Source organism: Cadophora gregata (genome assembly GCF_030347475.1).
Source record: "Cadophora gregata isolate MNR1 chromosome Unknown scaffold_1, whole genome shotgun sequence".
NCBI lineage: Eukaryota > Fungi > Ascomycota > Leotiomycetes > Helotiales > Ploettnerulaceae > Cadophora > Cadophora gregata.
Window position 1 is genome coordinate 4,112,799 of NW_026695924.1, and position 27,867 is coordinate 4,140,665.

Sequence of the window (27,867 nt, forward strand, 5' to 3'; positions counted from 1 at the left end):
TCAGCATCTTTATGCCGTGGCTATCAGGTCTGAAAGACCAAAGCCTTCATCTGGGACTCTTCAACTGGTCATCAAGTTGAAAGAAACAATGTACGAGTAAACAGTCCAAAACACGGCATACAAAGCAGTGAAACAATGCATGACGGCAGAACTCGTTACAAAGTATGTCAACACTCACAATATCAAAGACATATCTTCAAGATCCTTCTAGACTCTACCAAACAGCAACGCCTTCCTGGGCTTCGGCACTATGGCGCCTTTCGCCGAATACTTGCACAACCGAAAGCTCTTTATAACTCACCACGGGCTGGTGAGCGCTTTCAATGCAAGCATATTCTACTCTACCGACACTATAAACGTGTTGGCAAGGCTAGCCGACATCCGGTCCAGATATTGGTTGTTCAGTTACGTGGTGGCTTTTAAACAACGCATATTTACTTCGGATACGATAATGCGGTTGAGGTTGCGTTGTTGAAGTTGCAAGTCTCAGAAAGCCCAAATGTCAATGATAAAGAATCTGAAGTTTCCCCTCATGGCCAGCTTCTATTTATGCTAATATCTTGCAGGCTTGAATTTTGGCACCTTTTCAAATACAGGAGAGCAAGACTGGCTGGCTCACAATGCTGATTGGACTTTGTGGTTTGACAGGACTCGGCGCGGGATTCAGGGAGGCTTTGGCATCTTGGCGATTATGGAGGAAACCCAATTCGCACAACAAAAGGCCAAGCGTAGGCATCTCTACTAGCAATATATTTGACTTCAGCTCATCTGATCTTGACTGATCTAGGAAACTCTGCATTGGTTAGTGGGGTTTCAAGCCACCTCCTGTACCTCGGTCAGCAAGAAGTTCTTACCCGATGCTAACATCATCCTCTTGCAAACAATTCGGGACGCGAGCCGAATACCGATATACAAACACACCCAAACGCATGCATGGTTGGCCAAACGAACGAGGAGAGTTTGAAAGGTGGGGTGTGAGTGCATATCATTATGACGCGTACTTCAATGACAAGCATTGGCAAACATAACATTCTGTGTCCGACCCCGACGCCAAGACTATGCCGCAACATGAGAAGCATACCGATTCAATACCAAGGCATGTTTTATCCGAGCCAATTGGAATTAGTGAAGTACGGTCTTGACATTTTGATATCCCAGAACTCCTCTCTCCACGATATCCTGACCCCCAAAGTACATAATGATATGAAATGATATGGCCGTATTCGAGCCGTCTAAGGTAATAAATATATCGATGAACAAGAACACTCTCTACAGCCAAGCCTCCAAGATGCATGCTGAGTACGAATCAAAAACTCTCATAGTCGCCACAACACGGAAACAAGGAATGCACAAATGGCAACCAACATGGCGATCTCCAAGAACCTGACTCCCACGTTGAGCATCTGCATCCTATTCCTCCTTCTCGATCTAGCCACGAAGTCTCGGTTGTCGTTGGTATTGGGAAACTTGCATCCCATCGGGATCGGCTGCTCCAAGAACTTACACAGCGGTTCCCACCCATCCTGGACTCTAAACTCCAGCAGATTCTCCTTTGGCACCAAACTCCTAACCTCATTATAATGATTGATGAAAACCTCCTTGCCGCAATTCTCAAAATCCCCTCTGAAAAACGTATCAAAGAACTTCTTAAGCATAGGGTAGTACATGCCCGCCGCCCAGCTAAAGTACTGCAGGCACCTCAACTCGGGGTCTGTAACTCGCCAGAAGACCGTCCGCATGGTAGACGCGTGCCAGGAATCGACGTCGCGATTCGTGAGGATGACTTTGGCATCTGGATACGCCTCGATGAGCTCCCTTGCGAATGCAACGGCCGGCCAATCGCATACTGCTTGGCAGTTTCCTAGCAGCTGGTCCCAGTCGGCGCGAGTGAAGGGCGCTCCGACTCCGTCGTATTTGGCGGCAAGAGCGTCCATCCACATTAGAGCGTCGGGGGGATTTTCGATCGAACAGTTCATCATGTGGTAGGTGTCGACATATCCGAGTTCCTTCATGGCGGTCCGCATTGCTGTGAGATCGATGTTAGATGGGATGAGGGCTAAGCGAGGACTGTTGAGAGGGAGACTAACAAGCTGTTCCTGTGCGTCCCAGACCGAGAATGAGAACCTTCATGGGGACTGTTCGACGGCATTCTCGTCGATTGATGTCTGTATCGCTGGTGAAGATGTCGGTGATAGGCCGAGGAGTATATTTAGCAGAAAACGCCATTGTGAAAAATGCTTGTGATAGCAGCAATTGAAAACTCAAAATGAATGAATGTGTGCGTAGGAAAAAAGGAAAGCAAGAAAAAAGTAGAATGAGGGGGATTCCCATCTACAAGTACAACGGATAGATATCAAGCTTTGCCTGTCCCTCAACCGTCTTCTGGTCCTTGGTACATGGCCAAGACTACCAGGAAGATCATCTCCTATCCAGGCTGTTCGACCGTGGGCGAAAGGGAGATGGGAAGGGGGGAAACAACCCACAGGATATCCCATCATGGGGACGCTTTGGCTGAACCAATACAACTTAGCAACGAGCATAGTCCCATATTCCTTCTTGGGATGGAGTCAACAGATCAATGCCTTTGTCAAATTTGAGGAGACGCGACGTGAATACGCGGCACAGAAATAGTCGAGAAGTGGGTACCCAGAAAATATGTAGTTCTTGACTACAGGGTGTTGAAGGTTGGCGTTGTATACCTGGCAACAGGGGTGACTGACATATCTGATAAAGTATTCCACTTAACGAGCGGGATCTAATCGACGGGAAGCATCACCCAGTCGCCGGATTTCACGCAGCCAAGCCAGCACAGCCTCCCTTCTGATGAACTGGTGTTTGCACGGTGGAGTCGAATGCGTATGTCGTTCCTGACCTCGGTTAGCTGTGACGGGAAATTCCTTGTCTCTGTCGAACTCTGTTGTCCGACATTAAGTCCGGTGTCCTAGGAAAGTGTCAAAATGTATGCTCTGAAACCAATGAGAGTTCCGTCCGAAGGCTCGGGACCGAACTCCTGTCTTGCCAGGTTTCCGCTGAAGACCATTAATGAGGCTCTCCGACCTAAGCTTCTTTCTTCTTGCACATATCGGTCCGCCTTCAAATACTCCAGAGTTCATTATTTTTGGATTCTTTGCTACTGAGGCGCCAATCCTCCTCGGATGCTTTACTGCCTTTCGCTGCAATGTCTGATGAACCTCCCAACAATATGTGCATCAGAAGATTGGGGCTGCTAATTGGTACCCAGCGTCTTTCCACCTCCGACCCAATGCCAAGAGCGTATCCCTAGCTGTGAACGCACGACCTTTCTTTCCTCAAGAACATGCTAGATATTGAAAAAAAAGAAGACAATACCGTGACTTTGACAATTCGGAAGATGTCATTTGAGCCACAAGTGTCCACCAACTCATGGACGATGGTTCATATTTGGGCGAAGTCACTGCCGAGATTTCCAAAATGGAAATTAGAAGCCATATATGAAGATGAAAATCGTAGGACAATATGAGCCAAAATGTGTTTGAGCTGCAATGCTACATTGTGCTGTAGAAACCTGAGTGTATTTAAATAGACGCCCGCCCAATCCAAATCACCGAGCCCCAGATACCTGTAACAAATGAAATCCCATCCCTTCCTGTGACCATAAACCAATTTTACAATTCCATTCCACAGCCTTCGTCGACAAAGACTGCGAGCACATACCAAGTCTCGCCTTCACAAACAGCTTAGTTCTTGTTTCCATCCTCAGGGATCAACTTCGACCAGTCATTTCCTGCAATAATGAAAACCTGGCTGACAAGACACATGGTGAACAAGAAAGAGACCGCCAACTGCATGCCAACGACTTTGAGGTACGCCTTGATGAGTCTAATGCGGGCAGCTCCATCGAAAGTCTTCCATGCATCAAGCATGCCAATCCTACCACTTCCGCCAACAATCTCCGGAATGACCTTTCCACCAAAACTACGGTCGAATGGAACGATCGTCTCCTCGGTATCGACGAGAAGCGAAGCTTGGACTCGGGTCAACATGACGTTGGCTGGGATGACGACCAAGAAGGTGAGGACGAGGCCGAAGCAGAGAATACCGAATGCCTTGAAGGTCATGGCAGTCTTCTGGCTTGGTTTCATATCGACGATCTCCTTAGCATCCTTGTCGACAAGACCTGCAAGAATGCTCATGTAAATTGGGATGTAGACAGCAACCTGCTCAGCGAGAGCGAAGATCGCAGTTGGGATCGCAACCTTCTTCCACATCTTCGCTGGTGCCAGACGACGGAACCATGTCTTTGGGCTTGGTTGAGAAATAACAATGTGTGTCCAGGTAAGAGAGAGTTGCGCACAGAGGACGAGTGCTACAACGTTTGCGAATCCTCTTGGGAGGAGGTTGATGATGGGCAGAACGGCGAGTATTCCGGCAATCCATTGTACGGCAAGAGTGTTTACAATGAAGATGCCCAAGCCGCGGAATCGAGCGCTGAATCCACCGAGATGTCTGAGGGTTCGGCGGAAGCTCGAGGTGATGAGCTGTGGCTTTGGAGGCTGCTCTGGGTCTTTGTTGATGGTAGAGTCGATATCTTCGGTTGGGAGAGGCTCGAAAGAGATGGAGTCTTGTGGGGATTCGATCATAACGAGCGTGGGGATCAGACGACCGAAAGTGTATTCAATCTGCGAATATTAGCTTAATTCCGAACAGTCGAAGCGGTGGACTTACCGAGAACATGGCTACTGCGAATACAACAAGAGTCGAGGCGAGCATGACAGCTCCCCATGTTGGGATGTTGATCTTGTTGCCATGCTCGGCGTGAGCATCGAGTCCTCGACGGACGAGGGATCCGGCGACGTTCATTTTGTTGCTTTGTTGAAGGAGTGACGGGAAGGTTAAGATAGTCGATAGATGCGATGTCTCCCAAGTTGTTGATTGTGGGAGAAGTGTTGTTTTGACGGAGACAAAGAGAGAGTGAGAATGATACGAGGCGGGCAGGCAGACGTAGCCTCTTGAGGGGGCGTCAGCGTCACCGCGCCAGGCATGGAGGCGCAGGCGGCGTGGTGAGATCAGAATGGAGTTTAGCGGCCAGGCTCAACAATGCTTGTTTACCCAAGCGAGACTCTATTTCCGGATATCCAACATAAGGTAAAACAAGAGGGAAGTAGTCGGTGGCCGGCCTGATTATTTCGTGTTCCTGGAGCATCCAGACAAAGGTATCGATAATTAAAAACACACTTGTTGTAATGACGTAATTGCCATATAACGTCCAGGAAAAACCGGTCGTTCGCATACCCCATTCGAGTCGAATTGGACAGCTTGAAACCCTTGCTTACATCACGAGTCGCCCCCTTTCGTGCCGCGACGAGCAGCTTCGGGGCAAGGCACGACAGAAAGAAAGAGTGAAAGAGTTTCCAGCCTTGAGATGTGTGAAGTATCGAAGAGGCAAGCCGAGCCGTATGTCGTCCCAGGCCATCAACAACATTTGGCATATTCCACATCACATCCGCTTCTCGAGACAAACCAGCCTTGATCACTAGATCGCATGCGCAAATCGTCTAGCAATAATAACATTAACTTCTTAGCATGATTTCCCATATTATATGTAATATGTGGTCAGAAATTACCGACTTAGGATGCTGGAACGAAAACCTGAGAGGCCATACAGGTTCGTACATGTAGGCCCAAAGGAGAAGCCCTTCGCCCTTCGGCTGCTGAGTCGCATATTGTTCTGACTTCCAGTCCATGCTTATGTATTTCCCCTTCCTCGTTAAGTGTAGTCTAGACCTTTGTAGTGCACTGATCTACATTCGTACCGCTCTATTCTCTGCTTGTTCTTTTTCTCATTTCAAATTTTAATGCTTGATGCCGGTTATTTCAAATAACGTCTGCTTTAACACCTGAGCTTTTATCCTCCTCAAATTTTATTGCCACGTTCTAAACTCTTTATCTGTCGAGCAAAACATATATCTTTCCTCGAGATGACTCTGGGGCCACTTTTTGCCTCTTCCTCTCTCTTTACCTTGCAATACAACTTTAAGTACATGATTTCCAAGTCCTTGCCCCGCTTTGCGTTGATCGTGATGATTTTCTTCCTTTTGCTTGCCAGCACTAGTGGTCACCTACTGATATGCTCATGCTTGCTCATTCAACCAGTCACTTTCTCACTTGTTGTTTCGGGATCTGTCGTATGAGCCCGTTAGTGTTGTACACCAAATATGCGGCCTCCCGTTCCACACACCAGTCCCTCGTCACACACGTTGGATATTCCACTTTCAAGGCTGGTCTCAACAGTACTTCTTGTTTTGAGTAATATCTGAATCATTACACCATTATAATCTTCGCATATTGTTCTGACAAGTGGTGACATCTTGTTCTCACATCACTCACCCTCGCTGGCGAAATCGCAAGAGCTCTGAACTGATTATTTCCTTTACACGCTAATCGCAAACACGAAGTATCCGGTATATCCTCAGCCAAAAGGACTCTGTTCTCTTCAAAATAAGCAAATATGCTTCTCCGATACTTTCCCCTCCTCAGCCTCCTCTTCCTCTCATCAACAAAAGCATCACGCGACTGCGCAGAAGGTTACTCACTCTGCTCTCCCCCCGGCGCAACATCCACAACCACCCCGCAAATCCTCACTCCCGAATTCCAAACCCTCTTCATCAACATCATACAATCCTCCCTCCCCTCAAACAACAACAAACGCACCAATCACGACATCTCCTCTTCATCACAACCCTCATCATCTTCCCCCTCACTCTGCTGCAACGTCCTCCTCTCCTGCCTCCTAATGAGCACCACCCACATCCCCTTCTGCTACGACAGATTCACAACAAACTACTTCCTCCCCGACGGCAGCTACGGCACCGTCGCAACAGGCACATATACATCCCCCAACAACAACAGTACCGCAAACCTCCAAACGGGAGAATACACACTCTCTAACGGCCAGACTGGGAATATATACTCCTACTCCTACCCCTACTCCAGCGAAGAGGAAGACGAAGACGGTAGCAGCAAACCCAATCTCGCGACCTTACCACCGCTCCCAACCCCATTCACAGGTACGGGCGTCGGCTCCGCTATTCCTGCTAGTTCGCTGGGAAGAGAGATAACAATAATGTATGTGACGACTATTCCTGGGGCCACCAGAGATGGAAGCACGGTCTTGCCATGGAGCACATTTTCGCTTGTGCGGGAGACGATCCTGTTGCCGACGGTGGTGGAGGGGTCGACTATTGCGGTGACGGAGATAGAGACTAGGACTGTGCTGGTGGTGGTTCAGGGGAGTACTGTTGCGGGAACTACTTTTGCGGAGACGGTCAGGACGGTGACGACTGCTACTACTACTGCTGCTGGAGATGCGACGGTTTTGGGTACTCCGTCTGTGCCTGCGTCTGGGATGGGGAAGAAGAGTCAAGCGGGGGGGTCGAGGCGGGGGGCGGGGGTAGTGATCAGGAAGTGGATACTTGTCTTTGGGATGCTTATGGTATGAATATTAAAGCCCTGAAGAACGTGGGCTGGGTAGGGAGGGGATGCATCTTGTTTGAAATGGAAATTCCGAGGTATGCGTGCATGCTCGACAATACGATTTGATTGATTGGTTTTGGGGATAGAATATCAGGCGACAGTGTAGACCTGGGATATGGTTTCCAAGCTGTTGTTCCTGCCTGCTCAAGAGAAATAGAGATATATCAATGGAAAAGCATCCCAATACTTTCGAGCGGATTGAGATTTCTGACCCCAAATGCAGGCAATTACAAGGTCCCGCGATCGAGGATCGAGCATATTTCACAGAGCGTGACTTAGGATTGTTGTTATCCATAAGCGAGGCTCGGCGTCCGAGGCCAGAACTGTGATTAGTGCAATCGTATTGCATTTGAATACCGCTCTTGAAAGAACAATGCAAAAAGCAGCGGAAACATCTGTCAATTACTAATTATCTGTCTGTCATTACTCTGTTGCCTATAGACAGTGCCTATTCAGTCATTCAAACAAGGGGTATCCTTCCACTGTAGTTCCCAACCATTCCTCCAATTTTTGAACGCCATCCTCCATCCTCCATCCCAATCGAAAGCAAAAGACGTTCATCATCATCATCTGCCGTTCCTTAAGCCATCCGCCCACAAGCTACGACCAGGTCGTATATCATTGATAAAATTTGAAGCACGTCACAGCTTTTTTCACACACGAACCCCTCACACCAAATCCCAACTACAAATCCCTCCAAAAGGACCCATAGCAACCTTCCCCTTCTTCCTCAAATACTCCTTCGTACTCAACCCCCTCGCATCCCTCCCCTCCACAAAATTAACCGAGAACACCCCAATCGTTTGCCCGGGTGCCCCCAAATCCCTCGCCTTGACATCCGCCCAATACCAAAACTCGTTCTTCTCAAACGGGACATAATCCTCCTTGCGACCATCCTGCCCCTTGATGTTGATAATCATGACATACGGCTTGCCAAGCGGGTTATTGTTGTCGTCCCAGTGCTCGCAGGTCTTGGAGAACTGGAAGCGGATGGTTTCGTTGCTGTTGACTTTGATGCGGCGCTGAGGCGGCGAGAAGGACGTAATGTCGACGGCGTTCTTGGTCTCTGCGTCGCCAAAGATTTGGACGGGCTCCTCGCCGCAGGGCCCGAGCATGTATTCTTCCCAGGTGGGGATGCTGCGGTCGGCGCGGAAGAAGTAGGCGTCGTCTTGGGGGAAGTGCTTTAGCCCGAATGCTTCGTTGGGCATTGTGAATTGGCTTGGCGTGAAGTGTTTGTTGTAGGATGAGCCGCTGACGTTTCCTGCTCCCCAGCATGGATCTAGGAGTTTCCATTCGCCGCCGTCGATTCGTACTGCGTTCCAGGCGTGGCCCGATGGGTCCCGTGGAGGAGGCGCCTCACCAGGTGGTGTAGGCTTGTATCCGAATCCTTTTCCGTGACCTGTTACCATGACAGCCTCAAGTCCTGCCTTGAGTGCAATGGCAGAGAATAGGCCAGCATAGCCTCCACACACAGCCAAACCAGTTGTGATAGTATCTTTTGGTTCAACGTGCTTGACGCGATTCCCGAAGAAGGCGTCTACATCGTATGCAATATTGTGATGCAACCAAGTAAAGATAGCCCGAGCCTTGTCCGTCGCCGAGGAGAATGGCGTGCAGAGGACATCAGCCAGATATCCCGTGAGATCATGAGTGTGAGGCAGTGAATGTCGTGGGTATTGCGCCGCCACATTGTCAGGTTCGGAAAAGTCTCTACATTGCAGACATCCAGATGGAAGAGCAGCCACCCTAGCCTGCACAGCTTGAACATCCTTCGCAGACGGCTTGGAACTCATTTTGATAGGTGGAGGGACAGTACTTGGCATCTTCGTCCCATCTGAAATTTTGATGCCAGTTTTCTCCTCGACGAACTGCGTCAACTCGTCCAAATCACGCTCGCCGGGGTATTTCTCGGACTTTCCACGCTGGTCGATCAAGAATACTCCCGGGAACATTTCAAAACGATAGTTGTATATGAGGCGCGGGTACTTTTTGGCGTCCGCTTTGGCAATCAGCAAACGGTCCGAGGCAAAGGCAAAGGCTTGCCCGAGTTCCTTGTATATCGGCTCGAGTTCTGTGCAGTTTTGGCAATATGGGGAGTAGAATTCGACCAGGGCCCATTTCCCCCTGATAGCTTGGTCGAAATTACTTTCGTCCAGTTCTTGGACCGCAGGGCCTGGACGAGAAGTGGGTAAAGTGGGTGCTGGAGTCGGTGCCGGGTTTGGCGTCTCTTTTTGCTTGTTCCCAAATCCCATATGTAGAATCGATTTCGTTGCCTGAGAGGGGGGAGGTAGTCTTCTAACTGGCTGAGGTGGAGCTTCTTCAACCTGACAGTTGCTACTTTTTGGCCTGGAAGGTACTCTCGATGGGACACTAGGCCTAGGCGGCATCTTTGGAGCTGGATCTCTCTCCGTGAGTTGAGTATCCCGTGTTGGTAGTGTGGGGATCGACTTCGCAGTGATCTGATATGGGCGAATGGGGACTGCAGGCGTAGCCCTCGCAGTCACACTAGGAACTTTCTCAAGCTTTTTCGCATCCGCCTCCTTCTGCCTCGCCTTCTCTTCTGCGATCCTTGCCTTCTCCTCGGCTTCCCTCTCTTTTGCAATTCTATTATTCTCCTCCACCTCCCTCCTCGTCGGCGGCAGAGGCGGTAATTTTGCTTCGCCCAGTGCCGGAGGCAATTTCCTGCCTGCTTCCCCAGACGAAACGCTCGTCAAGGAACTTCCATATCCTAGAGATATGCCCGAGATAGTGGAACTGTGTGATATTGTGGACGAATTCGAACCTCGCCTGACCATCTGCGTACTTGGCACTAACTGGGTGGACGATTTTCTTGGTGGCAGAGCTGGAGAGGGCTGCGATGCCTTGCGTGTGGGAAGAGAAGGTGGGCCATTCCGAGAAGGTAATGGAGGTGATTTCGTCATTGAAGGCGTGGGAGTTTGTGCTTGATCTCGATCGACTGGAGGAGGTGGGAGCAGAGCTTGGCCACGAGCACCAATAGGTTGATTGTTGGCTTGTTTCGTAACTGAGGATCCGTAGGTTGAGATGGGAGGATTGTTGACTGTGTGTCTTGTAGGAAGGTTTGGTCTGTCGGGTGGTGGTGGTGGAGGAGGCCTCTTCCCTGTTGGTGCTGGGTTGATAGGTCTCCCATTGCTCTGCTGGTTCAAGGCTGCGATGCGCGCCTGCAGAGACGTGAATTGTGGTTCTGCGTCTGCCATTGTGTATAATCTAATGGATCAATTGTTGCCAGGCTCGGCCTTTAGAAGTAGGTGGTCTCTGGAGTGACTGTATGGTGTGGCGCGGTAGATTGGCTGCTTTATACTCGGTGAAGGACAGACAGGCTGAAGGCAATCAATGTCGTATTAACGAAGGTGTGGGATGAGGATGTTTAATGTTGTTGAAAAGAATGAGTAATGTTGCGAAACGCGACAATTCGATCTCTTGGATCGAATAGAACAGACATCGCATGTGGCAGCGAACGAGGACAGCTGGATCGTGTTTTTGTTGGATTCTGGATCAAGGCAGTGAAAGAGGCTGTGGTGGAGAAGATGCGGATGCTGTGCCGTAGAGGGTCAAGGCTGCTGCTAGTGACTCTAAAGAAAGATTTAGGCTCAGCCAAGCTTTGCGATTAGCGGCAGATTGAGTGTACGTTGCGTGCTGAAAGGGGCTGGCCGCTGTGGAAGTTGAGGTATTTTCTTGTTCATCTATGGCTAAGGTAAACCTTCTTTACTGTCCTTTGCGACACTGGTTTTATATACTAGGGTTCCAATCGCCGACGTGCTGTCATTCGCAATTGGTTTGCCATCTCCTTTGGCGGGGTTCTCCAAGCGTATGGCGGGGTTGGCGCAAACGAGTCAAGGGAGTCTCACCAATGAAGAGTGGTTGAAACAGCATGGGGAAGACAAAATGCGGTGATTAGTGACTCAACTGGATACGGCATGTTGGGGAGTATGAGCCATCTGATCCAAGGGTGTAAACCGTACCTTGGAGCAATCGCTAAAGTTGTAACTCAAGTGCTGAGTGGTTCATAGACAGCCAGCGAGCAGTCAGTTGACAGCGATTAGAATTATTTGACAGCTGTAAAGTTACTACCACACAGTGGAGGAGTGGACATGCCTTCTTCCCCAAAGCACAGGTCTTGAGAACCAGTGTGCCTCATGGGATAGTCTATCGTCAAGCAAATATCTGGGCGCATCACCTGAATCCATTAAATCACGTTGAGCTAGAGATATTCTTGTCATTCGGGAATCTATCTTCCTTTCTCCTCTCTCACACATCCTACGACCTAGAACGATAAACAGGTAGCGATGCAATAATCGCCGTGGTATATAACACTTCACTTCACTTCAACTCATCTCATCTCATATCGTCCCATCACGTCTTCTCTCATCCCCCATCCAATCATCATATCTACCCCCAAAGAACAAGAAATCCAACCCATATTCGTACCCCAATAATAACCAACACATCGTGATATATCCATCACAAAAATGTGTCCTTGCCGACCCTGACGCCTTGAACTCCTCGCCCAGTAATGTAGATGTCAGTCAGGTCGTGCAGTCATTGGGGTTTCATGCGCTCCCATACATATCCTTTGCCAGCCCAGCCCAGACCAGACCGACCCGCTAATAAATTCGAAAAACAAGAGGTAATAATTAGTACACATGTATCTTCGTGATATCATTTCGCTTTTCCCGCTCCGCCACTACTCAATTCTGCCCTCGTCTCATTCCGCATTGCTTCTACTTCAGAAGACCACCGACATCTTGCAGCGAATGATTCGTTTGCTGCCGTGTCAGATTGACGGGCTGGAGGTGCGGCGATTGTTCTTGTAGGATTGTCTGCAGCTCATAACCCCTCGCTGCTGAATTCCTATCCCGTTCCCTTCGTGGCCCCAGTAATCCTCCTATATCCTGAAGGAGAGCCGAGGAGCCTCTCCGCTGTGGTGCAGGGGACAGGCCTTGATCGTGAGACCATGTTGTGGAAAGAGGTCCGAACATGGAACTCTCTCCATCCGTGTCCGTCGTTCTCGTCGAGCTCCCTCGTCTCGGTAAATCGTCTTCCAGCAGTCCGCCTACATCGAAAAACGAGACTTTCCGAGGTGTGATAATCGATGATACGTCTCCTGGGCTGTGCGGTTCCCCAGTCTTCATGAAGTCAATCTCATCGCTCGTGTCGCTCCTCTCTCCAGGGAACTGCCAATCCCTCCCTACAAGTTTATGTGCTTTGACAGGCACATTTCCAGCAATGGCCATGGGAGCCGGTCGAGGTGTTGGTGTTGCGCCTCGTAGTTCCGGATCTACTCCCATGCCTAGATCTCTGACTAGATCTTCATCACTTCCCCAATGCCGGATAACGGTTCCTCTCCTGCTCGTGGTCCGCTCGATGCTATCGCTCATGGACCCGAACTTCCACCGCTGTTTCTTCACGCCTCTATCTCGGACAAACGATCCGAGGATCAGAGCGTTGGCTACCGCTGTAGCAAATAAAATCTCAACCGATGCTAACAGTGACCGGTACTGCTGGCTGCCGTGTCGATCGAGAATATTTGGGAGCCTGTACATGGTCGTCCCGGCCGGGAGGAGAGACGCCGAAAATAATAACACAAGCTGGATCTTCCTCTTGAGTCCCATCTTCGATCGAATGATGATAGGGATGGGGAATACGACCAGAAGGATATCTGTGATAATATCGCACGTCCCCATCGTCAGAAGCTGGGCGTATCCCTGTCGACATCTCCCACCAGGATCAGGAGAAACCTGCCAATAATGCGTAAAAGGTTGACACTCTGCCAGATCCGCAATGACCGTCGCAAAAAAGGTGAGCAGAAGGAACCACCTGATGATCTGTAACATCCTCTCGTGCGATCGTGTCCAAATATTAATCGTGAGTCGCTTGAAGAACTCGGTTATTGTAAGTTTAAGCATCCATAGTCTACAACTCGAGTCAGCCATGCCATCCGAACCCTGAACAAACCTTTTTTTGATTTTTGATTTTCATGCGAAAGGGGAAAAAAAACCTACGTCGCCGCATATAGGATCCTAGATACCAGAACCAGCCGGCTCCCGATCGATCTATGATGCAACTGTTCGTCCGACAACTCCGTCGTGATCGCATTGTTGGTCCCGTACAGCAAGATGACATGCACCAGCGCCATGCGCCCAAACAGCGGAATTATACACGCAAAAGCCAGCCAGTCTTCTTTGAACAGCTTCTCCGTCCGTATGTAGCGCCCGCAGACCCGGAAAAGTATTATCACCGCCGCGAAAATCGTACACCACCAGCACACCAGCAGCGTGGCCTTGTCGTCGCGGAACGCCCGCGCGGGCGGCGGCGAGCTGTATATCGACATGGCGGAGGAGGAGGAAGGTGTGGCTGCCACGCCCGTCTACCTCCGCAGAGGGGACGAGCGAGGAGTTGAGGGGATTCGCAAAGGCGTGCCTTTTTCGATCCCAAATCGTATTATTGCTCGGCGCTGGTCAATTGCGCATTCCTGTCTGGGCTTTTGGATTCCGCGAGGAGATGGCGGCGAAGAATGCGGCGCATGGGCCGTGGCATCAGGACGTGAGACTCGGGACTCGAGATGTCCTTCGGAAGTGAACAATGTGATTGTCTTTATCCTGTATGGTGTCGCGTGGTCGATGTACGAACTGGGTCAGAATGACGTTCTGCGAGCTGATTGTACCCGAGAGGCGTCCCAGCACGGTGGTCTAGTACGTAAGATTGGGTTGACGGCGGGAGTGCACTGACGGGAATACTTGGACGGCTGCTGATTTATACAAATTGTCGAGAGGTAGGAGTTATGTATTGCGATTTCGAGAGCGAGTGCGAGGTGTCAGACGGTGAGTAAGAGCTGATTCTGGGTTGTACAAGTGGAAGTGGAAGAGGCGAGGAGGAGGAGGAGGAGGAGGAGGAGGAGGAGGAGAACGAAGAGTGGTCGATATGCGTGGGAGCACAAGGCTCTCTTGTCAAAAGCTAAGGATAGATAGATTGGAGTAAGTGGAGTGGCACGACAGTGGAGGACTAGGACTAGGTCCATGTAGGTACTTGAGGTGGAAGTGGATGGCAGAGGATAGGATACTAGGAGGTGATAGGCTCGATAGGAGGGGAAATAATGGGGGTGCTGTTCTGGCTTTGGCTGGGGGCGGGCTTGGCTGGGATGAGAACTTTAGATAGAGCCCTGGGCAGCAGAAGAAGCCTGTGAGACTGAGTGCAGCTCCCGACAAATCACTACTACTACTACTACTACTACTACTACTACTGATCGATGGGTTACTACTGTAGGGTAGGGTAAGATCCTGTTGTGAGCCGGGGAGGGGTGATGGTGACAGCTTGACGATGCCTGATATCGTGGGCGGAGGCTTGGAAAGAGGCTTGGAAGAGCCTGGAATGGCTAGAAAGAGCCGGTTCATAGTATCGTACAGACTATTCCTTCTTGGACCTCGGGATGCGATGCTCAGCACCTGACGAGATACGGTACGGAACGATACGGCGGGGATTGTCTCAAGCTGCTAGTGTACTGTACTGGTAGTGCTCGTACACTTGGACTTGGTTACACGCAACGCCCACGTTCCTCATAAATACTGTACTTAGTTGTGGGGACTTTTGTTCTCTGGATGCAAAATAGTCATAAACTCAATCGAAGGAACCGAAGTCCGGGACTCGACAGGAGGCGGGCGGTGCGTGGGTGGTGGGCTGGTGGCAGGGAAAAGAGGGGCAGGGGCAGGAACAGGGGCAGGGGCTCAGTCTGAGTAGTGAGTGTGAGTGTGAGTGTGAGTGTGAGTAGTAGTGTGAGCCCAGAGTCTTCCGAGTCTTCGCCCACCAGAAAGATAACGGTCCAGCGCCACCACGATGCAGGATAGGCCACCAGCTATCAATTGTGGGCATTCGCGCTGTTTGCCCAGGACAACACCAACGGCCCATATCGCTCCAGCGGCACAGCACACTTCTAAGGTTTAGAACCAACAAATCCAGGCATGCTTGCGGGTGTATTGATTGTGGTAATTTGAGCTCATCCACATATCCAACAACAGATCAACGTTATATTTATTTTGATGAGTTGGAAAGCTTGACCGCTGTTCTCATTGGGTCCCGGCTCCATGGCACACCAATTGTCTCGATAGCGGTGTTGATCTCGCCTGTTGCCTCTGGAGTGGGACTGTAGGCGTAGCGTAGCCGAGCCTCGGCCGCACCACGTAGCAGCAAGTGAACAAGGGAGACTGGAACTCAGATAACAAGGGGCGATACCGCATAAAATTCCTTGGACCTCATAGCTTTTCTGAGAATCTATTCGACAAATTTCCAGGAGAGATATCTGAATTTAAGACAAGTCGGCAGGCAGATTGAGTCGAAGCAAGGGGGGCAGGTACTTTCTGCGTCTGAAGTAGCACAAAACATCCAAGTCCTACCCTCGTCACCTATCATTCACTTCAGCCTTAATACCTCACATGAACTGCTTGTCTTTTGTTAGTTGCCGAGTTTTCATCGAGCACATCCAGATATGTGTATTCCAAACGCCCACAGCCTTCCCAGGCACTCCTAAAGTCCACTCCTTTGGGACTTACAATTCGTGCCATACATGAATCTCACTTCAAGGGCTGTGCTACATGAGTACACTCTTTATCTTATCACCCTGCCATTTCTGTTCCTTTGCACAGACTTTGCAAGGAACATGGCATATAAATACCCAAATTTCAAATATGGGAAAACCCTCGATCCCGCGATGGATACCATTTGGGCGTTAATGTTTTTGCTTAGGCTGCTCCAGACTTGATGTTGTTGTTGGGGAGTAGAAGAGACTTGCAAGGTCGGGCGGCGAAGGGCACTTACTTGGTGATTGTTAGGATCATGGGTATGAGATTGTCATTATTCCGACATGATATGCGGAAATGTTGGACGTCATTGCCACTGCTTTACTTCCATCATTCGAGATATATGATCAAAAGTATAGTCTTGAGGCTTCGAGACCCCCTCAATGCGACTATGACGACCCGCGGAGGATCCGGTACAGTAATTGAGAACTGTGACAAGTTGAGGATATATTGTGGATTCGGACTGACTTCATCAAATGCAGCGGAGAGCACGTAGATGTGGACTGCTGCAGATTATACCTGCGATTGATCACCTGACAGCTTGTCAGCCAACTATGATATGCCAGTTCGTAATTTATGTAAACTTACGTACAGCTTCTCTTCTACTCGAGGATTCAGATGACTGAAGGCAGGACAGGGTGTCTTCCGTTCCATGACTTGGCTAACCATCTCTTCCGCACTTGCACCCCAGCACAGAACGTCTAACTCGACAGATAAGGGCAAATTGCCATGACCTTCAAAGAGAAAAGCAAACCTAGGAGTATTGATTGGAACTAAACAACAGAATGACTGATAAAGCAAACAAGAATGGAGGATAGGTGCTCACCGAGATGAGCATCACCTCATCCTCCCCGGCCGCGACACTGCCGCCGCCTCCTCAACCTACCTGACAACATCTTCTGTCCCGCCCCATTCCAGCATGAAAGAGGCGTTTCCCGTCTATTCAGATGGACACGGCAGATGAGGTCACGGCGCTGAAGGATTGCTGGCAGTGGCAGGCCAAGCATTATTCGAAGGAGAAGGAGCAACATCTGACGACAGTCGTATTTTGGCTCTTCTCGCCTTTGACACTGAAAATGACCTGTTGCTTACCGTACCGCAGTGGCGAAGCCGTGAAAAGTCTTGATTCAACATTCAATGGAAACTGCAACACTGATTAAGATAGGAGCTGATGCGATCTCAACTTCACTTCCAGATTTCAAAATTCCAACATTCCTTCTACCTTTGAAGCAGCTCCTGCAAAGCGGGAAGATGTTGAAGCCATGCAAAAAAACCCCTCGTAATGGAATGAACGCTACTGCAAGAAATCCTGGACAGCATTAATGGAGGCTTGAAATGGCGTTTTTGAAAATATCGGATTAGGAAGCTGTTTGGAAGGTGTGGAAGGTGTGGAAGGTTAAATCGTTCTGGAATCCGTGTCGAAGGTCGTGGACGGGCAGATGGGAGGCTGGAGATGAGGGGTATGGATGGAGGCACGTGTGTGGCTTTTTATGACCCCCACGGTGAGTTGCTCCTACAAATGACTTCGCTTTCGTGTTTTGATGACGGGACACTTATCATCGGAAGCGATTGTGGACATCGCGTCATACTAGATGTCAAGTTGATGTTGATAGATTGCTGCCCCAGCAGATAGGTAACTTCCAATATCACGTGGAGATGTACCCCGCCAAGCAATATCCTCCCTCTCCTTTCAGTCCCCATCTAACCATATTTTTAGAAACTTGGAAAATAAACCCTTAGCCTTATTAGTTAATATATAAAGAAATAATATAATAATATAATTATTTATTATTTCGATATTATATCTGTTCTAACTCCTATTCTGTCTATTTAATAGTAATTATCATTAAGCTCCTCTGTGATCTTTCTACTGCTATCTATAGCCTTACCTGGACCCCGATCCGATCTCCGGTAAAAAACAACCTCCCGAATTTTTTCGCTTGCCTGCAATAGCAGATACTCCACTCCACTGCAGACGCAGACCTACACTAACAGCACTCCATTTCTCACCTCCCCTTCCCTGTCCTCGAGTCAAGGTCAAGGTCGAGCTTCACATCCACCACCACCACCACCCGTCGATCCAATTGTCCCGTCGATCTACAGAGTTTCTCACCTGACTCAAAACAAGCAACTTACCGTACCCTACCCTACCTTACCTGCAGCATCACCGCACCGCCTTGCAACAGCCTTAAGACGTCAACTAAGTCCTTCCAGCAAGGCATCGTATCAACAAGGTGGCTCACCAAGCAGTGGCATCCGGTGCCACTCTCACCCTAAATTCCATCATCGACCACCTCCCCGACTCTCTTCAGAGTTACCTAAGCACCTCTCTCACACATCTGCAATCAGCTTACGATTCCCTGCCTCCAAGCACCCAGAAGACCATATCAACAGTTGCCAAGTACACACATCTCGACACCGTCCCTCCGTCCGCCCAACTTGCCAGCGTCCTCCTCCTCCTCACCACTTCCACCCTCTTCGCCGTCTCAATGAGCGGCTGGGGTCGTTCCTTCTTCGGTGGTTCGAATGCCCGGTTCTCGCCCTTTGGAAGCAGAGCCTACCCTCCCAATGTCACCGACGAAGACTTCTCCTACATCACATCCCAGGACCTGGCCCAGCCAGGCAGGGCATACGATCCCCAAGGCCGCGCGCCACCATCTATGCAAGCCGAAGACGACGTCCTCCTAATCAAGAACAAAGGTGTCACATACCCAGTCAAGTTTCCCGCCTACAGCATCGGCGATGGCAAGCTACAGGTGCGGGATGTCAAGGAGCGCGCAGCAGCAGTAATGGACCTCCCAAATGGCAGGAACATCAAACTGCTATATAAAGGCCAACAACTCAAAGACGACTACAAGCCGTGCAGAGACTACAGCCTCAAGAACAACAGCGAGGTATTATGCGTGATTGGCGAAGCACCAGAAGGGAGCGACAATTCCGGCGACGAGGACAGCGCCAGCGCTCAGGAGGGAGGCGGCCTCTTCTCTAAGAAGAAGCGCAACCGCAATAAGTCGAAGAAGAAGGGCGGAAAGAAGAAGAGCGATGCCAATCTCTCCCCCAACTCTGGCGATCCCAGCACAGCGACCTCACGAACTGCGTCCCCCGCTCTCCCAAAGACGGCGATCGAGAAGCTGGAGGCCATCTCCAGTCATTTCCATACCAAGATCCTACCGCTGTGCGTACAGTTCACGCTCCACCCGCCCGAAGAGCCGAAGAAGAAGGATTTCGAGCATAAGAAGTTGAGCGAAACTATCATGAATGAGGTACTGTTGAAGCTGGATGCTGTTGAGACGGAAGGAAACGATGAGGCTAGGGAAAAGAGACGAGCTCTGGTTAGAGAGACACAGGGCGTCCTGAATGGGCTGGATGCGAAGATGGGGCACCAGTCATAATCAAATCGAATTGATGCGATACATAATCTTGGCTCCTCTACTACACTACGTCCTGTTCCTCCTCTCTCGCACATAAAGATTAGAAGCCTGGACAGGAACGAAAACGTTGTTACCAAATCCCTTCCCAACCGACCAAGCTATTCCATGCAGCGGAGGATATGAGAGAGTATCTAGTCTATCTTATGTACGTTTACACTTTGCATTGGGAGTATGCATTGCGACTCTCCTCGTTTTCAAAGACGTAGGATAGGATAGTACCTGGCACTCCAAGACCTCACGGGGTGAGCATAGCGTTTAGTTTACTTTGGTCCAGATAAGTTCAGACGTACTTTTGGTTTAGGAATACTACATGTCAACACTTAGAGGCCCACTGGAGGCTCTGGACCTTCCGCTTATAGAAATGCCACTTTTGTTCAACTGCATCCTAATTTCTAGAAATCTGTTTACCTTGCTTTGATGGTGACGTTTTGGCCCTTATAACTAATAAAGTGAGGATATAGATGTGTTTGTATTCTCGCTATCCACTGTTGCTTTTGCTTTTTCCCACTGGGATAATTTTGAGTTTCGATGACGTCTTGTGGCGATTTACTTTGTCTGCTGGACGATGCAGCCTTGTTTTAGTCAGGACATGAACCTTGTCATGTCGCAGGCATATTGGGCTGTTGATATTTGTTCTTGTTGTCCACTGCTGTCGTTTCGTATCCTTAGACTGCAGAATGGGTCGATTGCTGGTTGGTTGTACAACAGGTACGTATTGTAGTGAAATGTTCATCTCATCTGACCGAGTCACAGAGTATTGTCCCCCTGATTTTCATATGGCTGGCTGGCTGTCCCGCATGGGTTGTAAATATCGATGGTGCGATGAAGTCAAAATTTGATCGTCTGGCTGCCCGTGTTATTAGAAAGACACCCGCCAAAAAGGGTGCCATTCACTGAGGCTATCGAAGGCTTATTTATGTAGTTACATCTAGTACCTATCGCTTCATTTAGGTGAGCTAAAACGAGCACAAAGCCGAGATAAGGTCTCACAAATTATGTGTATCAACCTAAGAAATTCTCATTCAAACACTCTCCATTACCCCCCTCACTCTGACTACGTCCTCCTTCTTCGCCTTCGTCCAATCTGTACCCTTCAGCACCTCCCCACCTGTGCTAACCCAGAGCTCATCTACAACAGCATTTCTCACCCCCGGATACTTATGCGCCAACATCCCAATCAACTTCCCCTTTGCCTCACTCACTCGATCCAATATACCCCCATAAATCTTGACACACGCCTCTATCTTCCGCAGGTTAGCACTCTGATAATGTGCTTTCTGGACACGGTAGTAAAGCGTCTTCCAATTGATAGATGACCGCTGTAAGATATCCATGTCAAGTAGGAAGGATACAGTTTCGAGGGCTGAGACGAGGATCCGATCGTTTGGAGGACTCGTAGGTGTAAGCAGAGCGAGTAGAGTGTTCGAGATGAGATCTACATTAGTTGAGGAGGCTTCGCAGAATTCGATAAGCGCAACACGACTTGATTGTACAAGAGCTGAAGCACCAGTATCGGCCGAGGTAATGTAGCCTGACATGAATGTGTCGGACCATGTTGACGCGTATGGAGATGTGGTCCACCATGGCAGAAGTTGGATGTTGAGAAGCGCGAGAAAGTATGACTCCGATGAGGTTTCCAGCGATGAAACATGTCCTAACTCGAGAAGGAGACATCTCTGACCTTCACGCCGTACTTTATCAAGCTTCTCTGACGCCAGCCTCATCACTCTGCCATATAATCGTTTTCTGCTATCCTCTTTCTTTGCTTGGCTGTTACTCCAAATCTCAGCAACCACTTTTGCAGCCTCAATCCGGACTTTGGACCCTACATCTCCTTGAGCAGTCGTGGTGAAATCGTCCAAGCCCTGTTCCACCAAACCTACCACATCGTCAAAATTTGTTTGCATAAGAATACTTTTTCCCAAACAACGAAGCATCATAGCCCGAGAGTCAGGGTCTTGATCTTGGCTCCAGATGTGCTGTATGGTATCAATTATTGCAGCGTGCTGTGATGGAACGACCGAGAAGACTTTGAACAACGTTTGCAGATAAGCGCCATTGCTCAATGCGTGTCGTGATTTGGAGAACGTCTTCGATTTTTGAATGTAACTCTCGACGAGCATAAGTTTGTGCTCCTTTGGCAATATGGTGGCCAAGTCAACAGCCGCATCGGAGATGGCACCAATTGATGCGGGATCCTCGATACTCATGAGATTCTCCTGAATGGCCATTTGCAGCGATATCAATTCCTGGCGCCGGCTTTGACTAAGCGAAAGCAATGTACTTGATGCCATCCATAGTTTGCACATCGCTTCAGCTATCAAAGATTGGTTTCGGAAGGTCTCCCAGCTCCCAATCACGTATTTCAGAACCTCGTAGACGTGGGAAAGTACTGCTGAAATGGTCGCTTCCAGCTCATCTGACAAACTCGAGATATTCAGGCATTCCTGGGAGAATGATTCGATAATGGACGCAAGACACAGCACCAAGCCATGCCGTTCATCGCCTTCACGGAGCACAAGTGCCTTTATGCGTTCAGCAACACGTCCCAGGGTATTTCGAAACTCAGTCCATGGTTCGCCGCTCCTCAGCCTCTTTTCCCGGACAAGTATCCCAACAGCGGAAGCTGCAGTTCGTCTCGCAGTCGCATCAGAGTCCTTCACTCCACGCCAACCCAACAGAGCATTAAGTAGGGCGTAGTGGTATTCTTCAGACAGTGCTGCTGCTCCAATGGCAACCTCTTCAACTGCTCTTGATCGAAGGGCAATGGCATGATAGTCAACGATTTGCACAAGCTGAATACCTTCGGCAACTGTATCTGGATTGCGTCCTATCAGCTCTTGCAGCGCTGCAGATGACCCTCGTCGAACATTTCCTGCAGGATCCAACGAAGCTGCGACTACTAGGTCAGAAGCCAGAGTCTGCAACGCAGGCACACCGTCCAGTTCAATCGCTTGCAATTCCGCCGAAGTATACCTTCGGGCCAGCGCCCAGATACCAAAATTGGCAGCATCTCGAACATTCGTCCCGGTTGAAGCTGCGGAAGTTGCAGAACGTTTTTCAAAAGCCAGGGCGAGACGAAGGGCGCGCAAAACAGGAGTCAAACTCGCAGGCGGTATTGAACGGCGATACAACAGGTGCGAAAAGGTCAATACTAGACCGTGCCATTGGAAGGGTTTCACATTAGAGAGATCTGGGCTCTGCTTTCCGGGTCTTCCCACCATCCTGTACGAGCTTGTGAATGTATCAAGAACGACATCAACAACTTGTGATGCCATATCAGGATTAAGCTTCAAAGTGATGATGCTCAGAGCTTTGCTTGCAGCAAGTCTGACAGGAGTCGCCTCGTCTTCTAGGAAGTCTAGAAGATCGCCGATGATTGTCTGAACTCTGTCTAAATCCGCCAAATTGGCAAGATCAAGTAAAGCAATGGCTCGAAATAGCTTGATGACGATCTTTCGCGACACAGCAGACTTTCGAATGGTGTCCAGGATGGCTGTTGGCATGCCGTCTTGATCCCGAGTCACATCAGAAATCTCCTGCAAGTACTCGACCATGTCGGGAGTTCCAGCAGACGACACAAGCATGCCAGCAAGAAACGAGAGAATGCCAATGTAGAAGTAAGGCGAGCTATGCAAACCAGCAGAGGGATGCAGACAGGATATTGACCATCTGACCAAAGCCTGGAGGACACCCACTTGTTGCATATCCGGCCGCATGGCTACACGGACCAGGAGGACTTTGGCAGCATCTCTCTCTTTCCCAGATGAGGAGAGATAGCGAACAGCAAGGGAAATGACTCGTAATGTTACCGCAGGAATATTTGCTGGACATGAGAAACCCGGAATGTTCAACTCAACAATATCTTCAGTTCCTTGCGAAGATATGCTGGCAAGATCAAACGGGGCGAGAAGCAACTGGGACAACCAGAGCAGGGTGATGTATCTCTCCTCCCAACCCCATGATACGCCCATCTCAATCGCACACAGGAGCAACTCGAGATCCCTTGTCTCAGTACCCAGGAACTGCACAATGACCTTCTCGCCCCGGATCTTACAGAATGTATACAGCAGCTTACATATTGCCTTGGATAATGGCATCAGGAGGTGGGTGGTTGGCTGTTTTGAAGGAGGGGCTCGGAGGTATTGGAGGAAGGCGTCTGCAAGGATCGGTACGAGTTTATTGAGATAGGGATCAAGAAGCTGTGGCAGCTCTTGGAAGGGCTCAAGCTATGTACCTGTCAGCGATGAGCATTCAGCACAGTGCGTGAAGCCTACCAGATTGACCAACCTGTCCGTATCTGAGCTTCGAACATTGCGACGGACCTGCCCATTCCTCCTCAAGAATAGCTGTAAAGACTGTCCAAGATCTGCCAGAAGGTTCGGGGCGGATTTCTCCAGTTGAACATCCTGCTCAATTTCAGGAGCATCCATCACAAGCGGGGTGCAGTGATGGTTGTTTACTTTCGGAGGGGCATCACAAACATCGAAGGCGGTCAGGCACGTATGGAACGCGACTTGAGGGACCAGTTTAGCCACAGATCTGGCGGCTAGCCGCGGCTGCGATTGCCTGGAGAGAGAAAAGGACCGACCGCCTGACGGCAAAGCTTGATTTGCTTATGCTTAAGGTGCGGTGTGCAACAAAATCACGACAAATCAAAAAACACAGCTAAACCTAAATCTAAACCTTATTTCGGCAAGCCAGCGCTTCCGCTTGGTTTCAAACATCGTCAATTTAATAAGTGCCAAACGCCAAACGCGCGACAATTGTCTGCGGAATTAAAATATGGGGTAGGGCATAGCATTCGAGGCGCCGATCATGATTGAAGTGGCCACCCCTTGGCAGCGGAGCGGGTTGGCTGCTGAACCCAATTCTGGATCGTACGTCAAGAGGTCATTATATCTTTCCGGCGATACTGTAATCTTACGTGGAGACCGCAACTGAAATTCAATTCGAAATTGAAGCTCCTCAACTCAGAAATAACGGCCGAATGACAGTGAGAAGGACACAGGCACCTCATTGGCTCGCTACTTGGACATCGTTTCAAAACGAATCAAGTCCAGTAACCCCGCAATTGGTAGAGAAAGACAAGACTACACCGGTTAAAGCAGTGGAACATGCACACACAAAATAGAGCTCTACCCGCTGTTCGGAACGAATACTCCGTACAATTTTCTCATTTAGATTTTCCCTTTCCCGTACTCCAAAAGGGAAAAAAAATAAATCACTTATCACACTTTACGGTACCTCGTTGCTCCCTCAGAACTTGCTCCACGCAATACATTTTCCCATTTTCCCATTTTCCCAGCTTCCTTCCTCTTTGCAATTCAACGAAATGTCCTTCTTCCGTCCGCGACTGAATGTCTCCCGACCCAGCTAGCAATCCCCCCCCACAGAATAATTTTCCACGGGCTTGCTCGCCGAACAAGCGTCGAAAGCCAGCAGAACATGGTACATCGGCTAGAAATCTCATCTTTCGCCATCCCCATCAATGGATCTCAAAATTCTGGAGGTCGAACTTCCCTTCCTCTAGCTCTTCTATAGCTTTCCCGAATATATATCCATCAACGTACGCCGCTCCGATCACGATGCAGTGATAATTTTCCTAGCGAAGCACAACTGGCCATGAGCATCCGAGTAGAATGCATATGAGATCTCCGTCTTGGGTTGTATGAGGAACAGTGCCGATCGACCTTGATCCTGTGATTGAGAATCGCCGACCTACCAAATTTGCAAATACGGCAAGGGCGATAGGATGGATTTCTGCTCCAGATGCTATCCTCTTTCTTATCTTGCTTGAAGCATTTCTGAATACTATCCGATATACCAAATATTTGAAGAAGCTAGTCCACCATCCTGCGCCATTGTCTCTTTCTGTTTGCATCATAGCACCGAATTGTGGATAGAGTACCTTGTCCTTGAAGAATAGTTCTTCCGTTTCAAGGATATCTCTCATGATCCTTTCCGAAGTTTCTTGATGGCTCCCTCTTCCATCTAGCACGGGTGGTGTGAACTTAAGACCATGGAAGATACTTTTGCAAAATGGCAACTAATTACCTAAGTCGTCCTCTTTTATATTTTGAAGACAGGCTCTCCCCCAGTCGAAATGAATAGTGATTCCGTGGCGGTGCAAGGCTTCTATCATTGCATTGTCTGCATGGAATCATGGCTGGGAAAATCGATCGTATACTTTACACCCAGAGACCGTATTGAATCGAGTTTGAACCCCTTCGCGAACAAGATACGATCGCATTCTTTGATAGAGGGTTGAGGTGACTGTGATCCACCTGCGCAGATGTTGACCTGACCATCGGCTCTCCGTGTTTTAGTTATCGAAATTGGGGATGGACACATTAGCAATTCGGGGGCTCTCCAAGCTGGTACCCACGACGGCAATGTGCACTTGGTCCTCTTTTCATCCTGCGGTATGGCTATGATCACATCTATCCTACGATCAGATAGAAGCATGTACTTCGCTGCATCAATGTAGACTTGATCAATGGAGTTTGATAGATAAAGAAGGAACGAATTTGATACCTTAAAGGAGCGGGTTATGTCCTGTCGTGTGCGCTCACCAAACTTGATTTCAAGAAAGAACGACGATTATCTACGAGATTGGACGATTGAAATGTATGAGCGAGTAATACATGGAGGAACAAAACTCGGTTCTCCTGGAATGTAAGTTCGAGGATAAACGTGTAGACGTTGGGTTCAGTTCTAGTATATATCTGTCTTTTATATGTGAGCCTTTTGTTCATGTCGAGCCTGTCCCTATAAACTAGCAGAATCAAGTTGATTCTACACCTAAATCCTACCTAGCTACTAGCGGCTATACTGAAATTAAGTTGATTCTAGCTAACGCTAGTACACTTACCTAGAAGGAGAAGACCTAGTGTCTTAAAAATACGAGTTAATCTACGCTAAGATAGACTTACTCTTATAAAATTAAGTTAATTCTTATTAAGATAGACTTACTTTTATAGAATTAAGTTAATTCTCGCTAAGAAGGACTTACTAGCTAAAATTAAGTTAATTCTAAAGCTAGCCTCCCCTTAAAAATACAAGTTAATTCACGCTAAGATAGACCTACTTTCATAGAATTAAGTTAATTTTTACTAAGATAGACCTACTTTTATAGAATTAAGTTGATTCTTACTAAGGAGGACTGTAACAGTCCGATATTTACTCGCTATAAATACAGAAGGCTGTAGTTAATCTCTGATAATCGAGAGGTAGGTGTATCACGTAAACAGGAAAACAGTTACTAAGTATCAGAATACTATTTGAAGTTAAGTACGAAGCTCCTATCTAATAGTAGACGTACTAGTCTTATATAGAACCTTCGTTCGCCTTAGATCCCTTAGGATACTAGATCCTTAGATCCTTAGATCCGTTTTCCTATAAGGGGATCCAGGGATCCAGGGATCTATCACGTGACCTATTATCCACCGTGATCTAGGTAACTATTACTACCGAAGCGTAAGTATACAGCAGTACCACTCGCTGTCCTATATCATTCCCTGGCTAGTACTACCCTATCGATAGTACTACTCCCTTATTAGTACTAATACCCCTATAGTACCACTGATGGTTTTATTATCATATGGGTACTAACTGAACCGTAGCGCTAAGGGTCCGTAACAAGGACCTACTAGCTGAAATTAACTTAATTCTAAAGCTAGCCTCCTTTTAAAAATACGAGTTAATCTATATTAAAGCTAGCTTTCCTACTTAAGAATTAACTTAATCTACGCTAAGACGGACTTATTTTCATAGAATTAACTTAATTCTTACTAAAATAGATCTATTAGCTGAAATTAACTTGATTCTTACTAAAGAGGACCTACCAGCTGAAATTAAGTTAATTCTTACTAAAGTAGACTTACTAATAAAAATTAAGTTAATTCTAAAGCTAGCTTCTCCCTTGAGAATTAACTTAATAAACGCTAAGCTAGCTCTTCTACTAGATAATTAACTTGATTTACGCTATACTATATATATTCTTAATAGGTATTAAGTCTTAAATACCTAACTATACCTTAACTTACTTTTATTACTTTAGTGTTTTCCTTCTACTAAAACTTAGTTCTAGCTAGATAACTATCTTTTTAAGTAGATAATACTTTTATATCTGCTTCCTTTAGAAATCCTTTATTATTTAAGTCTTTAAGTTCCTTATTATCTAGATAGATTACCTAAGAAGCTCTTTATAATTAAAATATATCTAAGAGATAATATATATCTAGATTTAAGAGTAATAAATTTTCTATTAGTTTATTAAGTAAGATATTTACCTTAGTATTTCCTCTTATTAGTATAACGAAAGTTATATATTA

The 27,867-nt window shown here is 48.2% G+C and overlaps 9 protein-coding genes across 9 annotated transcripts; 3 read left to right on the forward strand and 6 right to left on the reverse strand.

The window, feature by feature from the left end:
- Positions 1 to 1,316: 1,316 nt before the first annotated feature.
- Positions 1,317 to 2,226, reverse strand: ONS95_001340 (uncharacterized protein; the record flags this gene model as incomplete). The annotated part of the gene is made up of 2 exons (XM_058494536.1): positions 1,317 to 2,026; positions 2,088 to 2,226. The coding sequence occupies 2 exons, from the start codon at positions 2,224 to 2,226 to the stop codon at positions 1,317 to 1,319; spliced, it is 849 nt and encodes a 282-aa protein (XP_058364741.1).
- Positions 2,227 to 3,716: 1,490 nt separating this feature from the next.
- Positions 3,717 to 4,839, reverse strand: ONS95_001341 (uncharacterized protein; the record flags this gene model as incomplete). The annotated part of the gene is made up of 2 exons (XM_058494537.1): positions 3,717 to 4,658; positions 4,705 to 4,839. 2 exons carry the CDS (start codon positions 4,837 to 4,839, stop codon positions 3,717 to 3,719), a joined length of 1,077 nt encoding a protein of 358 aa, XP_058364742.1.
- Positions 4,840 to 5,196: 357 nt separating this feature from the next.
- Positions 5,197 to 7,711, forward strand: ONS95_001342 (uncharacterized protein). Its single transcript, XM_058494538.1, has 2 exons — positions 5,197 to 5,433; positions 5,562 to 7,711. The coding sequence occupies exon 2, from the start codon at positions 6,488 to 6,490 to the stop codon at positions 7,475 to 7,477; it is 990 nt and encodes a 329-aa protein (XP_058364743.1). The 5' UTR covers positions 5,197 to 5,433; positions 5,562 to 6,487; the 3' UTR covers positions 7,478 to 7,711.
- A 469-nt stretch (positions 7,712 to 8,180) lies between these two features.
- On the reverse strand, positions 8,181 to 10,727 carry ONS95_001343 (uncharacterized protein; the record flags this gene model as incomplete). Its single annotated transcript, XM_058494539.1, has 1 exon — positions 8,181 to 10,727. The coding sequence occupies one exon, from the start codon at positions 10,725 to 10,727 to the stop codon at positions 8,181 to 8,183; it is 2,547 nt and encodes an 848-aa protein (XP_058364744.1).
- An 876-nt stretch (positions 10,728 to 11,603) lies between these two features.
- On the reverse strand, positions 11,604 to 14,718 carry ONS95_001344 (uncharacterized protein). Its single transcript, XM_058494540.1, has 2 exons — positions 13,533 to 14,718; positions 11,604 to 13,443 (listed from the first exon to the last, which is right to left on the reverse strand). Exons 1-2 carry the CDS (start codon positions 13,859 to 13,861, stop codon positions 12,252 to 12,254), a joined length of 1,521 nt encoding a protein of 506 aa, XP_058364745.1. The 5' UTR covers positions 13,862 to 14,718; the 3' UTR covers positions 11,604 to 12,251.
- Positions 14,719 to 15,482: 764 nt separating this feature from the next.
- On the forward strand, positions 15,483 to 17,487 carry ONS95_001345 (uncharacterized protein). Its single transcript, XM_058494541.1, has one exon. It carries the CDS (start codon positions 16,282 to 16,284, stop codon positions 16,594 to 16,596), a length of 315 nt encoding a protein of 104 aa, XP_058364746.1. The 5' UTR covers positions 15,483 to 16,281; the 3' UTR covers positions 16,597 to 17,487.
- A 469-nt stretch (positions 17,488 to 17,956) lies between these two features.
- On the reverse strand, positions 17,957 to 24,164 carry ONS95_001347 (uncharacterized protein). Its single transcript, XM_058494543.1, has 2 exons — positions 23,809 to 24,164; positions 17,957 to 23,760 (listed from the first exon to the last, which is right to left on the reverse strand). The coding sequence occupies exons 1-2, from the start codon at positions 23,962 to 23,964 to the stop codon at positions 20,554 to 20,556; spliced, it is 3,363 nt and encodes a 1,120-aa protein (XP_058364747.1). The 5' UTR covers positions 23,965 to 24,164; the 3' UTR covers positions 17,957 to 20,553.
- ONS95_001346 (uncharacterized protein) lies at positions 18,590 to 19,492 on the forward strand (the record flags this gene model as incomplete). The annotated part of the gene is made up of 1 exon (XM_058494542.1): positions 18,590 to 19,492. One exon carries the CDS (start codon positions 18,590 to 18,592, stop codon positions 19,490 to 19,492), a length of 903 nt encoding a protein of 300 aa, XP_058364748.1.
- A 972-nt stretch (positions 24,165 to 25,136) lies between the features above and the next one.
- ONS95_001348 (uncharacterized protein) lies at positions 25,137 to 26,235 on the reverse strand (the record flags this gene model as incomplete). Its single annotated transcript, XM_058494544.1, has 3 exons — positions 26,069 to 26,235; positions 25,589 to 25,974; positions 25,137 to 25,525 (listed from the first exon to the last, which is right to left on the reverse strand). Exons 2-3 carry the CDS (start codon positions 25,674 to 25,676, stop codon positions 25,137 to 25,139), a joined length of 477 nt encoding a protein of 158 aa, XP_058364749.1. The 5' UTR covers positions 25,677 to 25,974; positions 26,069 to 26,235.
- Between the last annotated feature and the right edge of the window lie 1,632 nt (positions 26,236 to 27,867).

What these genes read in the sequence shown, in the direction of transcription:
- ONS95_001342 (XM_058494538.1), top strand. Translation starts at nt 6,488, where the DNA reads ATGCTTCTCCGATACTTTCCCCTCCTCAGCCTCCTCTTCCTCTCATCA.
- ONS95_001344 (XM_058494540.1), bottom strand. Translation starts at nt 13,861, where the DNA reads ATGTCGATATACAGCTCGCCGCCGCCCGCGCGGGCGTTCCGCGACGAC. An exon ending in AGGATCCTATATGCGGCGAC is followed by an intron (nt 13,444 to 13,532) that starts GTAGGTTTTTTT and finishes CTCGAGTTGTAG; the next exon opens with ACTATGGATGCTTAAACTTA.
- ONS95_001345 (XM_058494541.1), top strand. Translation starts at nt 16,282, where the DNA reads ATGTTGTTGTTGGGGAGTAGAAGAGACTTGCAAGGTCGGGCGGCGAAG.
- ONS95_001347 (XM_058494543.1), bottom strand. Translation starts at nt 23,964, where the DNA reads ATGGATGCTCCTGAAATTGAGCAGGATGTTCAACTGGAGAAATCCGCC. An exon ending in CGGACAGGTTGGTCAATCTG is followed by an intron (nt 23,761 to 23,808) that starts GTAGGCTTCACG and finishes ACAGGTACATAG; the next exon opens with CTTGAGCCCTTCCAAGAGCT.